Consider the following 18,009-nt stretch of genomic DNA (forward strand, 5'->3'; position numbering starts at 1 on the left):
GCCAGATGTAGGTAAATGTCATATACCGATTCTTAAATACCGAATTTTACCGATTCGGTATTCAAAAATCGGTAAATGAGATGTAGGGAAAAAATTGGTATTTTTTACCGATTCGGTAAAATTCGGTATCGGACTTTCAGAAATTACCGAATCGGTATTTACCGAATCGGTATTTCCCATTCATCCCTATGGACCGAATCGGTATTTACCGAATCGGTATTTACCGAATCGGTATTTCCCATTCATCCCTATGGGCCAAAAGGCCCATAGGAATGAATGGGAAATACCGAATCGGTAAATACCGATTAGTTAAATACCGATTCGGTAAATACCGAATCGGAAAGCAAGCAAAAGTGAAACTTAAGACAACAGCCAATCAGGTGCAACCACCCTCCCCCTCCCTACCAGGAAGTGGCTACACAGGCAGCTGCAACTAATTAGAAGGTTCTGGAGAGGCAGTTGGAGCAGAGAGACTGGGAGCAGCAGCAGGCAGAGTTTGTGCAGTTTAAAACCTTAAACATGGCAAGCAGCAAGGACACAGAGCAGACAGAAAGAAAAAGAAAGCTCAAATTGAGCAGCATGGAGCTCCAAGTCCTTGTGGAGGAGGTGGTAAATGTGCACCACAAACTTTTTGGAAGGCAGTCCCTCTCTGTGGCTGAATCTGCAAAAAGGAAGTTTGGCTTGATATCCTTGACAAAGTCAATGCTGTGGGAGTGACCACCAGAGTCACAGAAGATTTAAAAAAGAGGTTTTATGACCTGAGGAGCCTCACAAAAATTAATTCCAGACCACCACAAACAGGCCTCGCAAACAGGTGGAGGAAAGAACACAGCACCCCCCCTCACTGACCTGGAGGAGATGGTGGCCACAACCTTGGAGCCTGAAAGCGTCTGCGGACTGGGAGAAGTGGACAGCTCGGCCAAAGCTGCACGTAGAAAAGGTAAGATGCATGCACAGCAATCCCCCTCACACCCTCATCCTTCCCTCACCCCTTGAAGCTAAGTTACCCCAGTCCCAGTGTGTCTGCGCCAAACAGTAGCAATGCATCATGGTACATGTAGCCAGTTAATGAAAGACCATGTCATACAGCACAGTAACCACCAAGTTAGGCAAATGATTGCAGACATAATGAAGGGCAGGCAGCATGTAATAAGTGCAATTTCCAAAGTTTTAATTGTAGTGGCTGTGAGACATTTGCACCTAGCTGATATGCGCTCATATGTCCACAGGTCACACATCCAGAAGGCAGTCACAGGAGGCAGAAGGCACGGCACCCGATAGAGATGAAAGTCATGAGCCAGGTCCCAGTGCATCACAGGACACAGGTGTACCGAGTGGGCAGCCACCTTCCCAAGAACCTGCCATCACTGATGAAATGCAGGCATCCCCAAGACCTTCACAGTCCACACTATTATTATCGTCACCAGAAATGCCAGCATCTCTGGATGTTGAAACACCTGCAGCACAACCTAGCAGGAAGCATGTCGTTCCCCCACTGATGGAAATGGAGACAGCTGCTGGAGAAATGGTGGGTGAAGACTCACACAACTTGCCTGGAGCTGACATCTCTGCCACACTGTAGCCCAGCGCAGAGCCTGTCCCTTGTACCACTAGACGCCGCACAGTACAAGGAAGGAGTGTAGGTGCACGTGGGGAGGGGTCCAGTGTCTTCCAAGGCCTGGAGGGATCCATGGTCAAGATTCAGAGGATGCAGGGTAAGGGCATCATGTCCTGTCAACGACAAATGCGCAACCTCAATATCAACATGAAGGAAATTGGTAAGGGCATCAGGGAACTGGTGGAAGTAAACAAGAACATGGCTACAGGGATACATGACATGACCCAATCCATGCAGCAACTGTGCACAAAACTGGACTCAGAAATATCATCAAGGCGCAGGGAGAAGCAGCGTGCACAGAGAACTGACAAAGCAATTCACGGCCTGGCCACAGCCACATCCCTGCTATGCAGGCGTAGCATGAACAGTCAGGAGGTCTTGACTCAAAACAGCAATCACCTGACAAGGGGCATAGCCGGAATGACCAGTGCGCTAGAGGCTCTAATTAATGCTCAAACTGCACAAACTGCTGCTATTGACGTGCCTGAGAGTGAAGGTAGCACCAGTAGGAGCAGCATGGCAAGCCCCCTTGTTGTAGAGACAAGGAGGAGCAGCAGGCGACAAGGTGAGGCTACAGGCCAAACGCCCAGTGAACAGAGTGAGCCACATACATCTGGCAGTGCGAAGCGCGGACGCAAATGAACAGTTAATATTATGAGCTACTGCCATTGGACATACAATTTAGAAATTTTAAAGTTTGTGTTGCACATTTGTGCCTTTGAAACCTGCGTAGTGACAATATACAACTACGGTGGGTGCATTCAACACCTGTCTGTGTGTGTTTACTCACTGTGAGCATTGCAGTGAAATGCTTACTGGTGCACTTTTGTCCTTTAACATACCTAGATATATACAAAATTAAACACATTTTCGTGCTTTCAACTTAGGTCTCAGTCTCATTACTTACTCAGAAATAGTTGCGTGTAATATCCTCACGTCTGTATCTGCCATCACTTGGTGTTGACACTCCAGCAGGTTGTGTTTAAGGCACAGCAACCTCGTCGGCAAGATCCTCAAAGTCTGACAACTCCACCTCTGTGCCCTTCTTCACATCAAGGTTATGCAACATGGCACAGGCAGCAATGATTTTACAGCAGGTGATGGGGGTATACTGCCGGGCACCTCCACTCTTATGCAGGCACCTGAACCTGCTCTTCCATATGTTAAGGTACGCTCCACAATATTTCTTGTGCTCTTGTGGGCCCTGTTATATCTCCTTTGACTGGGTGTTGAGGGGTTGAGGTAGGGGGTGAGTATGAAGGAGCGGAGGGCATATGCACTGTCTCCTAAAAGGAAATGGGAGTACATTACTCACATGCATACATGTACATCTTTCTGCAATAGGTGTTAATGGGGTCGTACACTGTGTCTTACCTAGCAGGTATCCTTCACCAAATTCCCCTGCTGTCAGCCGTGCAAATATACCGCTGTTTTGAAATATGTAGGAGTCGTGGGTACTCCCAGGAAATTTTGCCACAAGGTCAGTGAAGGTGCACTTGGCATTGCAAATCACCTGCACATTGATGGTGTAGGTGGACTTTCTATTCCTATATATGTATTCTGTGGCAGCAGGGGGACAAATGGGAATGTGTGTGCCATCAATGCAGCCAATGATGTTGGGGAAACGCGCCATCTGATAAAAGTCTGATTTTGTTTGGAGCAGTTCAGCATGGGTTGCAGGGAATGATATATAATGGTCCATCCTCTGTAACATGGCATCTATGAATTTGTGGAAAAAGCGTGACAGGCTGCTCTGGGTCACCCCACCAACCAACAATCGACTGTGGAGAAAGGACTGGCTCCACTCTAGTAAGGATTCCTACCGGAGGACGGTTAGAGCATACAAATCTGCCCTGAAACTTACTAAGGCCTCTTATTATGATGACAGGATAAAAAATGCCACTAACTCTGCAAGAGAATCCTATCTCATTGCCAAAGAACTCCTAAAAATACCACAACCCCCTTCACTATCCAGGACCCTACCGGAAAGGAGCAATGAACTTGCAAATTACTTTGACTCTAAAGTCTCCCACATCCTAGCCTCACTTCCGCAGCCTAGCCAGCTACCTTACTGGGACAACGCTGCGCCTGACATCTGCCCAGGAGGCGCCCCCCGCCCACAGCTGACCGCTTTTAGGGCGGTTTCTCCGGACGAGGTTGGAAAGACTCTGGCTAAGATGAAAAGTGGCTCTCCGCGTGACCCTGCTCCCATGAGGTTTCTGAAAGCAGTCGCCCCTGCGATCGTGACCCCAATCCTGGAGTTGATCAATACCTCGTTGTCCCAAGGCTCCGTCCCTCCTAGTTGGAAGGGGGCGGTAGTTAAAGCCCTTCTTAAAAAAAAACAAATGGACCCCACTGATCTGGCCAACTATAGACCGATCTCGCTCCTCCCGGGCATCAGCAAAATTGCCGAAAAACTGGTTAACGTCCAGCTGTCCCAGTTCCTGGAATCTAATAACCTGCTGCGTCAGTCCCAAACCGGGTTTCGTCCTGGCCAAGGCACGGACACTGCCCTCCTCGCCGTCATCGAGGAGGCAAGGTGCATCTTAGATTCAGGGGGGTCAGTGGCAGTGATCCTCCTGGACCTTAGTGCAGCCTTTGACACGGTGAATCACCGTGTCTTGCTCCACCGGCACGCCAGGGCGGGATTTGGGGGCACAGCGTTGGCCTGGATAGAGTCATTTCTGTCGGGCCGTTCGTTCCAGGTCTGGGATGGCAACTCCCGCTCTGACTCTCTGCCTTTGACTAGTGGGGTGCCCCAGGGTTCCTCACTTAGTCCCACTCTTTTTAACGCCTATATGGCTCCTCTAGAGGACGTAGTTGCCCCCTTTGGCATCAAGATTGTGAGCTATGCGGACGACACGGAATTGGTCGTCTCGCTCTCACATCTTGACCAATGCCCAGACAATCTCTTGCACTGCCTCCAGGAAATCCATCTCTGGATGTGCGAGTCCTCACTCAAACTCAACGGGTCCAAAACTGAAGTCATGCTGATGGGCAAGAAATAGTCAGCAATTCCATCATCAGTTTGGCCCGATGCTATGAGTGAGGTGCCCGCCCCTAAGAAGGAAATCAAGAGCCTGGGGGTCTGGCTCGAACCAGACTTGTCTATGAAAACCCAGGCAACTAAAACAGCGGGAACCTGCTTTGGACTTATGCGATCAGTCCGCAAGATCCTTCCGCTGCTCCCTCCCCAATCAAGGAAACTCCTGGTTCAAGGACTAATCCTGGCACGATTGGACTACAGCAATGCTGTCTATTTAGGAGCCCCCGAAACTACTCTGGGCAAGCTACAACGAACCCAAAATGCGGCTGCCCGGATGCTAATGAATCTTCCCTCTAGAACCTCGGCCAGACCAGCGCTTAAGGCTCTCCACTGGTTGCCAGTGCGAGAGAGGATCAAGTTTAAGGCAATGTGCATCGCTCACAAACTCCTCAATGGACAAGGCCCCTCCATTCTGGGAGATATGGTTACCCCGTACAAAGCCTCGAGATCCCTGCGCTCGGATAATGAGCGACTGGCTAATGTCCCTAAGTTCAGGAGGGTACGCACTGGAGGCCGTCGCTTTTCAGTAAAAGCATCCACATGCTGGAATTCGCTCCCCCGCTGTCTGCGGCTGGAACCTGTCCACTTATGCTTTCGCAAACAGCTTAAAACTCTGCTGTTTCCCAAATAAGCTTTTCCCCTCCCGCGGCCTTTCAGTTCTTTACAGTGCGGGGATTCCTCCGGGTCACCAGGCGCTTTACAAATCGTTAAATAAATAATAAATAAAATAAACTCTGGTAGCTCCCAGACACAAGCAGGTGTAGGCTGCACAGCACCTGCACGTGGGGTGGAATGGCGTGTGCCCTTGGGGTAGTGTGCTCCAACAGTGGTTGGAGGTCCCTGATGAGGTCCAAGATGGTGTCTGGGTCCAACCTGTACCTCTGGAGTATCTCTGCCTCTGTGAGCATGAACAAGGTGATCCTCTGTCTGTAGACCTGCTCCTGTCTCTCCCATTCCCTCTCTCCTTCCTCCTGTAGCCGTAGCCGTCTTGCAATGACATAGAATGCCGCCATTGTGAAAAATAAAATGCATTTTGGGTCCTTTTTTACAGGCTGTACCTTGTTACCACCTGATTTCAATCCATGGTAAATACTGACTCTTAAATACCGAATTTCAAGCAAATTCGGTATTTAAGAGCTTCCCTACATCTCAAACTTCAATTTTACCACTTCTGATTTACCGATTCTGTATTTTACCGATTCGGTAAATTTACCAATTCGGTAAATTTACCGATTCGCAAACCGTTGCGAATCGGTATTTTTACAGATTCGGAAATTTTCCGATTCGGTGACTTTACCGTTTCGGTAACTTTACCGATTCGGTCAATTTACCGAATCTGACGATTTTCACTCTCCTACATCTCAATTGCTCAATACCGGTCGGAAACGGCCGAAAATGCATTTTGGGTCCTTTTGTACTGCCATCACTTGGTGTTGACACTCCAGCAGGTTGTGTTTAAGGCACAGCAACCTCGTCGTCATGATCCTCAAAGTCTGACAACTCCACCTCTGTGCCCTTCTTCACAGCAAGGTTATCCAACATGGCACAGGCAGCAATGATTTTACAGCAGGTGATGGGGGTATACTGCCGGGCACCTCCACTCTTATGCAGGCACCTGAACCTGCTCTTCCATATACCAAAGGTACGCTCCACAATATTTCTTCTGCTCTTGTGGGCCCTGTTATATCTCCTTTGACTGGGTGTTGAGGGGTTGAGGTAGGGGGTGAGTATGAAGGAGCGGAGGGCATATGCACTGTCTCCTAAAAGGAAATGGGAGTACATTACTCACATGCATACATGTACATCTTTCTGCAATAGGTGTTAATGGGGTCGTACACTGTGTCTTACCTAGCAGGTATCCTTCACCAAATTCCCCTGCTGTCAGCCGTGCATATATACCACTGTTTTGAAATATGTAGGAGTCGTGGGTACTCCCAGGAAATTTTGCCACAAGGTCAGTGATGGTGCACTTGGCATTGCAAATCACCTGCACATTGATGGTGTGGGTGGACTTTCTATTCCTATATATGTATTCTGTGGCAGGAGGGGGACAAATGGGAATGTGTGTGCCATCAATGCAGCCAATGATGTTGGGGAAACGCGCCATCTGATAAAAGTCTGATTTTGTTTGGAGCAGTTCAGCATGGGTTGCAGGGAATGATATATAATGGTCCATCCTCTGTAACATGGCATCTATGAATTTGTGGAAAAAGCGTGACAGGCTGCTCTGGGTCACCCCACCAACCACACTCTGGTAGCTCCCAGACGCAAGCAGGTGTAGGCTGAACAGCACCTGCACATGGGGTGGAATGGCGTGTGCCCTTGGGGTAGTGTGCTCCAACAGTGGTTGGAGGTCCCTGATGAGGTCCAAGATGGTGTCTGGGTCCAACCTGTACCTCTGGAGTATCTCTGCCTCTGTGAGCATGAACAAGGTGATCCTCTGTCTGTAGACCTGCTCCTGTCTCTCCCATTCCCTCTCTCCTTCCTCCTGTAGCCTTAGCCGTCTTGCAATGACATAGAATGCCGCCATTGTGAAAAAAAAATGCATTTTGGGTCCTTTTTTACAGGCTGTACCTTGTTACCACCTGATTTCAATCCATGGTAAATACCGACTCTTAAATACTCAAATATTTCAAGCAAATTTGGTATTTAAGAGCTTCCCTACATCTCAAACTTCAATTTTACCACTTCTTATTTACCGATTCTGTATTTTACCGATTCGGTAAATTTAACAATTCGGTAAATTTACCGATTCGCAAACCGTTGCGAATCGGTATTTTTACCGATTCGGAAATTTTCCGATTCGGTAACTTTACCGATTTGGTAACATTACCGATTCGGTCAATTTACCGAATCTGACGATTTTCACTCTCCTACATCTCAAATGCTCAATACCGGTCAGAAACGGCCGAAAATCGGTATTTTCGTCCGTTACCGACCGGTATTGGGCTACCTACATCTGGCCCCAAATCACTTGTTGTGATGAGATGAGATTTCTTAAAGATTTGCAAGTTATGTTTCCACCAGAATCCTTTCTGAAATCTCAGTAGTAATTATATTTGGTCACCCCTTTCCTAATGTGTACCCCAACTGACTTATGCCAACTTTTTGGGGATGAAATGATGTTGCGATCTCAAGCTGTATTTCTGCCGAAGGTCATGATACCTTTTCATGTGAGGCAAACTATCACTTTTCCAGCATTCTTTGTTCCACCTTACCCCTTGAAAGAGGAGGAGGTACTTCAAGGTCTGGATAACAAAAGAGCTCACAGTTTCTACACTGATTGTACCAGAAACCATTGAGTGGACGATCAGCTCGTTGTGGGATTCTCTGTAGCAAAGGCAGTACAGAAACAGACCATCTCAAGATGTATTAAGACTCCATCGACTGGGCCCCAAGAGAGCCTTGAACTTTTACATCAATCAATCTCAGCAAAGACCATTGAGTGGATGATCAGCTTTTTGTGGGGGTTTCTGGAGCTGAACATGGAAAGGAAGTGCAGAAAAAGACTCTGTCAAGCTGGATATTTTTCTGTATTACGGCCTGCTACTCATTATCTAAGGCACTGCCTCCAGAAGGTAGAAGGTCTCATTCACCCTAGCCAAGGCTGCTTCTAATGCATAGACATGCTTGGTTTTCGATATCTGTCAGGTTGCTACATGGACGTGCACACTCTCACTGTTGCCTTGACACTGTAGTCCATCAGGAAAAGCATTTTGCTAGTTGAGACCTACAGGACCTTTTGTCCTGAGCCATCCCACAAACCCACCACTTTGGGAGGTACTGCATTGGTATCCATCCAAAAGGTGTGGAATCTGCCATTAAAAGTAACTTTTGAAAGAACAAGTTACTTTCCTCTGGTAATGCTCTTTCAGATGGATATTGTATCTAACTGCAGATTACTCACCACCCTCCCATGTCCCTATTCTGTGGAATGATTGCCTTTTCGATCTATAAAGGTTCCAAATTAGAAATCTGTGCACTGGTCCTTCCAGTTTGCCAATGAGCTCTGAGGATGCGGACAAGCCTTCAAAAGAAACTGAAGTAAGCACTGATAGGTGGCATTTATATGCAGCTCCATTGTCATTTTCGGGGCAGAACAAAATTGGTGTGGAACCACACGGCACCCCCTAGAGGCGTCACTGTAAAATACAGAAGATCAGGTAGCCGAGGTTTGTATGTTGTTAGATGGTATTTTATTCAAGTTTAATTAATAAAATAGAGAACCCCACCAGGAGCAATATGATCTCTGCTCCGCCCGTTCAAGCCCGTTCAGCAACTGACATTCATGCAACATTCGAGCATTCCACATTCAATACCCACACGCACAGGCTGAGCAGCACTCTACATCTTCTCCTTTCTTAACAATGAAAAGAAGTCTCTTCACAAAAGCATAACGATAAGTTACACTACAAATTATTATGCAAATATATATCAATATTATTAATGGCATATATATATTAAATAGATTTCAAAAACATGAGAAGAGGTGGAGAGAAATTCATAAAATGTGACATAAAGTAAAACCATTTACTGAAAACAAAAAGAAGGGTGTAGAAGCGAGAAAGCAAAGCATGAACTAAGAAAGAGAAACACTAGAGCAACACAACGAACACAATGAACAAGCAACACAAACCCTTTTACAGAGACAATAGCTGAGCTAAGTGAGCAAGATACAGAAGATATTTAAAGAAATAGAAGAAATAAAGGGTGAAATCTGCAAATAAGGCGAAGACATGACAGACAAGGAGCTGACACATTAAAGACCACCAGGGCACACTGATTGGCCAGACCAGAGTGAAGGTAGTTTGAATATTGAAAAAGAATAACAAGTGCAGGATAGAGGAAATGACACTTAGTATTGTCCTTAAAACTGCACAGATAAAAACATAAAGTGAAACATGCGCAAAAATATGGAAGTACCACAAGCAGAAGTGAAACATGCACATGAGATGTAGACAAACCACATAAAAGAATTAAGACATGCACATAAGATGTGGACATACCACATAATAAAATAAGACATGCACGTAAAATGTGGACATACCACATAAAAGGAGTAAGACATGCATGCAAAATGTGGACATACCAAATAAAAGGTTAAGACATGCATGCAAAATGTGGACATACCACATAAAAGAAGAAAGACATGCACGCAATATGTGGACATACCACATGAAACTTTGGCATTCTCCCTCAAAGCAAGTTGGAGAGAAAGGCGTGGGAGGTACCCACATGGCACACATGAAATTTTGAACAAACTCCCTCAACGCAAGTTAGAGAGAAAGGCGTGGGAGGTACCCACACAGCACAACATATATATGTGTAAAATATCATTAAAATTGAAAAAGCTGCAGCAACATGAAAACAAACCTACATGAAATTTTAAACAATCTCCCTCAAAGCATGTTGGAGGGAAAGGCGTGGGAGGTACCCACACTGCACAATATGTATACATGTAAAATGCAAGTAATTAGTAAACATTTAAATTCAAGATGCACAATAAATAAATCTAAACTGTAGATTTGGCAGTGCCTCTACGTTATAAAAACTAACAGTAAATGGACTTTGAAACCACGCATTAAAATGTAACATAAATTGGCTGTGTCTCCATAACAAAAATAATTGACGAGATGAGACACTGAAGAAAATATGCAGGATTAAAATAAAATGAAACAGTACCTGCGCAATCTAATGTTCTGGACTAAAAATAAATGAAGAAAGAAGGCACAGCAGATATCGTGGCTATCGTTGTACTAATGATTAAGAAAAGCATTAGGCAATTGTAAATTAAAGCGTGCCTATAGGTGTGTCGATGGAATTAAAATGAAAAGGCAGTAGAATTAATTGGTAGAAAAATCAGCATTAACAGTCTCCAAATTGCAGGAACATAACATTTTCTTATTGAAATGATGGAAGAAAACCATTAGATGGCAGTGTTAGACAGTAGAGTCGGAGTGATGTTCCAAGTTCCCACAGAAAACAGACTAACAGGAAATCAGTGTAAATAGTCATAGTTAAAAATACGTAGAAAACAGTACCTGTGGATGACTAAATAAAGCACTCCAAGGTCCCGGAATTTAGTCGAAACAGTACCTGCATGTGAATGAATCAATGCGTAGGAAAAAGCCACAACGAAGACCGAGTGAAAGGCTTCTTGATATGACTCCACAAAACTTTCTAAAAACATACGAAGAGATTTGCAGGGAACAACTACTGACGTGAAGAAAATGCACATATTCAAAATGGCGGTACGTTTTTGACGTTGAGCCGGGTGGCTCATGGCTGAAGAATGCTCCAAAATTCACTGGACAGCTGTAGGGACGTTGAGAACTCGTAACAGTGAGAATCCAAGTAAAGAAGACTTGATGCATGTGATGGCTCACGCTGACTTTGAAAGATGCGCCCAATAACGGTGAGAGCGCGAGCAAGAACTGAGTGCTCTCAACTTTTGAAAAATTAATAAAGCATAAATAATAAAATGCTCACGGGTAATACGCTGCAGCAGAAAAAACTGTAACACTCTTCTCCACAAAACAAAGCAGGTCACAGTTGAGGGTCACCCGTTCACCTTTCCTTCCCCTTATTGGGTTTAGCCTTTCCTTCCGCAAACTGGGTCTATTGTAATCTGAACTGCAACCGGAACTCGTCCTCGTACCGGTTATTTAACAAAAGGCCTTCTTCACCAGGGCACTCACAAGGCTCGCAGGAATTGGCATGCAGTTAGGACACTAAATAAATCACTCTTGCGCCCCTTAAAGTTTGATATTGCCGCTTTCAAAAATACTCCTCACTGCCCTCAAGAAACTCTTTTGACAGCAACGAGAGTCCTGCTTCAAACTATATCACCTTTAAAGTTCACTTATACTCTGCTATGTAAATAACTGGCACTTACTTCTAGGGTGACCGGTGAGAGGTCACTAGTGGGGTCTCTGTGCCAGTACGCTTGAGCTGCTTTGTAGTAGGTTTCCTTTTTCGTTCAGTTCCTTATCTTTATTTTTTAAACATAGGTTCTTTTCATTCCGTTTCGTTTTTTAAAAAAAAGTTTCTTGTAAATTGACGCAGAGGTCCGTTTCCTAAATCGTCGCCAGATGTAAAATACAGAAGATCAGGTAGCTGAGGTTTGTATGTTGTTAGATGGTATTTTATTCAAGTTTAAGTAATCAAATAGAGAACCCCACCAGGAGCAATATGATCTCTGCTCAACCCGTTCAAGCCCGTTCAACAACTGATATTCATGCAACATTCGAGCATTCCACATTCTATACCCACATGCACAGGCGGCTGAGCAGCACTCTACAGCCACCTACCTCCTGGCGTCACCTACCAGCTGCTTTTTTAGTTTTTAGATCCAATCTGACATCTGGGGAAATTCGCAAGGTGAGGAATCTGCTTGATAAAGTGTCCACCACACAGAAGATTACTAAAAGTAAGTAACTTGTTCTTTTGAACTTCTTGCTGACTTGTAGCAAAGTTTATTTAGTATCTTTTATTTTTTTTAATTATAATGTGCATACTGCTCTCTTATCCTTTTTTTCTTGCATTTGCTTTAAGGCATAACTCATAGTTTAGCTTTTAGCTTACACATCTGTTTCTTAGTATTTCACCATACATGGATGGAACTATGTTGAAATGGTTGGAGCAAACCATGACAGCAAAGATGAGTGAACCAACTATTTTATCTTAAGGCTGCAGCGTATCGTAGAATTCTCAGTGCTCCTTGGGTGTGTGTTGGGATGTTAGGGGTTAAAGAGGGCAATGATATGTGGGGGAGCTATATTTCCAAAACTTGCACTCCCACAGTAAACTGGTAAAAATGAAACCTTACAGTTTGTTTGTAGGTCTCCTGTAGAGACAGGTTGCGAAAGACCTTTTCTGGCCCATACCAAAAACTTACAGCGGGTTTCCCAAAGGTCATCTTTTGTGTCTCTCTCATTTGCTTGCTTCTTATTTGATGACTTTCCTTCCTCTTCTTGTGCTTTTCCCTCCCCTTTAGGATAGTTTCTTTGCCATCCTTTTGATCGGTTGACTTGTATCCTTCCTATACTCACAGTTGGGAAACTTTTTTCTTTATTTCTTCAGAACTCCATGAGAGTGCTTTTGTTTTCTTGCACACTTCCTCGTGTGCTGCCCCCCCACTGTCTCCCCCTCCCCATGCTCGGTGTTACTCCCTCTTTTCCCGACTCCCACCTTATCTATTCCTTTCCCCAACCCGTCTCTTCTTATTTGTATCTTTTTTATTCCTATCCCATCTTCGGGCTCAGTCTCCTCCGTTGCTACCCTGTCACTTGGCCTTGCTGCTCATGTTAACTTCTCCCCCACCCACTCTTCTACTGCTCGCCACCCCTGACATCACAATTCTAATTTACAATTCTTGGAGGGCTTGGTAGCTGCTATGTGCTTATTAGTCACTTCATTTGTGAAATGTGCATTTTGAAGTTTTGAGTTAAATTAACTTTTCCTAAATATTAACCAGCAAATAAAAATAAAACAAAATGGTGGCCAACTCATACGATATGCGCATGCGTAGTGATATATGCGTGCACATAGATTATCATATTAGGCTACCATAGAGTCTTACATGGGATACACATTTTTGCACTATTTTCTCTTTTTTTTTTTTTTTAAATGCTGCACAGCACAGCAACGGCCATTCGCAAGGCTAGTAGGTTGGATAGGTGAGACCCTTTGCATTTGCCAATGCTTTTTAACAACATGGTGCTAGACCCAAGGGGAACTTGTTCCTCACAGGGTCTTTAGGTTTAAGCCATTTACCTGGGAATCAAATAAGGGGGACCGTCATCTGAAAATCTTACTGTGTGGTAACACATATAGGCTGCAAGTAATCCAGTGGTTACGACACAACAGTACAACAAGACAAAAGTCAAAAATGTGTTCTAGGATACACGTCTTCAGTTGAGAAGAACATTTGTAGTTTATACTAAGGACAGTTCTTTAAATGTTGAAGGTCATAACATCATCATAAAAAGTAGTAGTATTATTCCCAACCAGAAGCAGGCTTAAATAGGTCATTTGCTGTCTGTTAACACCTGATTTGGAATAGGACCTTATGTCTAACTTTTGTATTATTTATTTCCCTCCAGCCAACAAATCATCCTATTTCATCTGCTCCCGGGTTGGCGGTAACCGGCACTTAAGGGATGTCACCACTCCAGTCCACGAAACGGTATCTAACAAGACGCTAATCTTCGAGTCCCGATTCGAAAGTGGCAATCTACAGAAGGTGGTCCAGGTGTAAGTTTCCTTCTCTGTCTGTGCCTGATGCCTGCAAGTTAACTCACTCATTCTTTTACATAAGCATTTTTATTTGTTCAGCAGTTTGGTGCCTCTGTACTGAATAGATAGCTGATCTAAAGAGACTGCATAGCCTCCAGCACTTCGACCACCACCAACCTTATGGCTTATACACCTTGGTTTATGTGCATTTGACATACCTGGTAAAAAAAAACATAGTTCTTACATTGGTTTACGGGAAGAGTTTGGGAATAGGCAGGCAGTTTGAGTGTGTTCTCCTGTGCTGTCTTAGAAAGACAATTCCATATATAAGCAACATCTTCGGCTACAATAACATGGAAGCTTTGAATAATGCACTTTCCTGAACAGGCTACATATGAGCACTAAACTGTGTCCTCAAAGAAGAATGTTATGAAAATGAGTCGTCAGATAAAGTTTACAAGTGGTGAACTTAAAAGGCATGCACAGCAAAATATTGCATAGCGGATACTGTAGGTAAAGGACCGACATTTTCATTGCATCTTTAAGAAAGCCTGTATGCGTACTTGTCTTTACTTTTCATTTATCAAGAGATATAAATCCAACATCATATTCTCATGATTGTATCTAAGCCCACTCACCTGCTGAGTGGTGTGCCACAGGGCTCATCACTCAGCCCGACTCTTTTCAATGTTTACATGTCCCCTCTAGCAGCCACATTAGCCCCCCCGGGAATCCGGATAATCACCTACGCCGATGACATACAATTGGTGGTCGGGCTAAACCAAGCAGACCAAAACCCCCATTCCCTTTACACCTGTCTAAATGACATCTCAAGCTGGATGGACGCCTCCCAGTTTAAGCTCAACGGAGGAAAAACTGAGATTATGATTTTGGACAATACTCTCAGTTTCAATCCGAACTCGATGTGGCCCCCTTGCATGGGCCCAGCCCCGGTCCCGAAAGCAGTCATTAAGAGCCTGGGCATCTGGTTGGACCAGGACCTGAGTCTCAGGACGCAGGCTAGGAAAACGGCAGCCCTCTGCTACCGCCTACTTAGAATGGCCCGAAAGGTCTTGCCACTTCTCCCCTTTGAATCCAGGAAAGTAATGGTCCAATCACTTATACTTTCGAGATTGGATTATGGGAATGCTCTGTATTTGGGCGCTCCCATCTCAGCAGTCATGAAACTCCGATCAGTGCAAAACAGCGCCGCCAGACTCCTGACGGGAACCACCAATAGACTATCAAAAAGACCTGCTCTTCGTTCCCTTCACCGGTTCAGGAACGGATTAGATTCAAGGCCTTGTGCTTAGTACATCAGTCAATGCAGGGACGTGGCCCACGCATTAACTCCACCATGATACGTCCATATAAAGCCAATAGGAATCTTCGATCAGATGATCTGTTTCTAGCAGAGATCCCCAGGATCAAGAGGTCTAGAAGTGGTGGTAGGTTTTTTCTTATAATGCCTCCAAACTCTGGAACTCCTTGCCTGTACACCTTCGCACAGTCCATAACCATCTGGCTTTCCGGAAGCAATTAAAGACCATGCTCTTCCCTAAGCCCTTCTGTCGCCCCTGTGTCAGTTACTAGCGCTGGGATGCTTCCGGGTAGCCATGCGCTCTATAAATGCCTTTCCATTCCATGACAGCAAAGTAAACCAGTTGAAGGGATAGGGCAATTAGGGATTAGGAGTAATGCAGCCAAACACCAAGCACTTCTTAAACAAACAAGCATTAGCAAAACCTATAGGTCTACTGGGTTTGTTAATGTGTTTTTTTGCCATGGTGCATAGCTGGGCACCTGTTGTGCAACATCGCTAAAAAATAAAAAAGAGCTATGATGTGGTCAGTACTGGCTTCGTCATATCTCTTTCTCTTTTAGGTCAAACCTGACATGCGTTGTTGTAGGCTCGATCGTAAAGTATCAGTTAAAATGCACTGTGTCAGTAAAGTAAAGACATTCCGAGGGCGCAATGGCTTTAGTCTAACATAAGCCCCATCACCAAAAACGAATGGGGTCACAAACTGGACAGTGACCCCATCCATTCTGTATCATAGGAACCTCACTGATAGAATGTTCCCGGGGAGGGAGCCTGGAACACTTTCATTTGAATATAACAGTCAATTGGTAGAGGGAGGTAAGCACCCCAATGTCCGTCGTCTGGGGGTGCCTCTTTAATTAGTATGGGAATCTAGGTTTCTCTACATTTTCCTTATGTAGAAAACAACTTCTTTTTATAGTAGTAAGACCACAGTCCCTAACGTAAGGGAATGTGCTGCACTATCCAAAATAACCTGCTTGACTAAGAGAAAGTAAAACAAGCATTAGCAATCCAATAGGTCTCGCATTTAGGCGAGTTTAAGTTATTGGCATTGTAAATGACAATCCATTTTATTTATGTTTTAAAAACAAAAATAAAAGGCATTGCTAGCACAAACTCACGTAATTGCGAGACCTATTGCATTGCAAATGCTTGTTTCAGAGGCTATTGTGTTTTGCTCAGATCCCTCACTGCATGGAGGGAATCCGAAAGTGATGTATTTTTTTATGTGGAAAAATCCCAACTTCTCCAGTATTAGGGGTGTCTTTCATAGATTCACATGCTTGAATATTCCCCGTCGTCGAAGTGGGAGTCCCACGGTACATAAATAGTAGTAAAAAAAATAAATATATATATATATATATATATAAAAATATATAATTATACATATACATATAAAATGTAATACATATAAAATATAGAAATAAAGTTAAAAGTACCATAGAACTAAAAAGGCCCATAGAAGCCTTAAAGGGGGAATTCACTTTAGTAACATATCAGAGTCATTATGATAGTCCACATTCTAGCCAATCAGGTAGCAGCACCCTCTAGAACCTTCTCCTCAGAAGCACAGGCCCTCAGATTTTCTACCGCACATCGTGTGAAGGGAGTCTCCCTGAGCTCTGCTCAGTTTTTTCTACTTTTATTGCTACTTCAACTCTTAAGATGTCTTCAACTAAAAAAATCTTTATTCAGGCCATGTTCTTCTTGTGGAAAGCATCGCCTTTTTCATGAAGATCCTCACAGTAAGTGCATTTACTGCCTTTTCCCGGATCATGAGGTAAGGAACTGCAAGTTCTGCAGGACTTTCTCTTCAAATACTTTTTGTCTCCTTCTGTGGCTACAAAAGTTGAAGACTTCAGAAAATCCAGCTTCTGATATGGAGAGCGTGTCTTCATTCCATTCTAAGGCCTCTCTTAAGCGTGGGTCAGAGACAGAGATGCCTTCTCCTTTTCTGAAGAAAAAGAAGTTCGTCGACGTCTCTAAAACTGTCTCCCCACGGGATCTGCCAGCCTCTACGCCTACGGGACCTGGTTCTCTGGCGTCGCAGTCCCAAGCTGTGCTCTCGTCATCAAAAACGGGCGCCGGCTCGACTACGAGATCCGTCGACGCTGTACTGACCAGGACGACGACATGTTCAATGTTAACAAAGACTACGACGATGACATCTACCTCGTCGACGACGCTTCAAGAGGTGAGACCGATCTCCTCCATTATTAAAATCTCGTCGACGACCATCAAACCTGTCTCGTCGATGGCTCTGACTGAAAAGCAATCGTCGACGAAGACTTCGTCGACGCGTTCCAAGTTGACGACGGTCCCATCTTCGTCGACGACAACATCATCATCGACGGTGACCAGCCCGTCGACAGCTACATCCTCGTCGACGGTGCCGTCTACGCCGACGATACCTCCTTCGTCGACGACTGCCTCGTCGACGCCGAAACCAATGACGACGGCATCCTCTTCGTCGACGGCGCGAAAATCTATGTCGACGAAAGATAAGGGGAAAACACTGCCACAGTGGATGGATCCAAAACCTTCGTCAACGGGTCCCGCTTTGACAATACCATCTACAATCACCTCGTCAACGGGATCGTCAACGACGCACCATTCACTTGCTACTGCAACTACTTTTACAGTGGTAACAGCTTCAGTGGTCAAACGTCCGGCTCCACTACACTTGAGTCCTATTACCAGTGGTGCTAGTCTACCAGCACAGCTATTTGAGTCTGCAGAAGAGAACTCCAATGATGGTTCTTATGTGGATTACGTTTTTCGTCC

The 18,009-nt window shown here is 44.7% G+C and overlaps 1 protein-coding gene across 7 annotated transcripts in view; it reads left to right on the forward strand.

Annotated features, from left to right (window-relative positions):
• AGBL3 (AGBL carboxypeptidase 3) overlaps positions 1-18,009 on the forward strand; it is an 873,099-nt gene that overhangs the window by 429,837 nt on the left and 425,253 nt on the right. For all 7 annotated transcript variants that reach the window (XM_078669865.1, XM_078670168.1, XM_078670098.1 and 4 more), the window contains exon 6: positions 13,769-13,919. In XM_078669865.1, the coding sequence (XP_078525991.1) occupies positions 13,769-13,919 (151 nt within the window). The remainder of the gene's footprint in view (positions 1-13,768; positions 13,920-18,009) is intronic.

The sequence above is a fragment of the Lissotriton helveticus genome, chromosome 1_1 (genome assembly GCF_964261635.1).
Source record: "Lissotriton helveticus chromosome 1_1, aLisHel1.1, whole genome shotgun sequence".
NCBI classification, from domain to species: domain Eukaryota; kingdom Metazoa; phylum Chordata; class Amphibia; order Caudata; family Salamandridae; genus Lissotriton; species Lissotriton helveticus.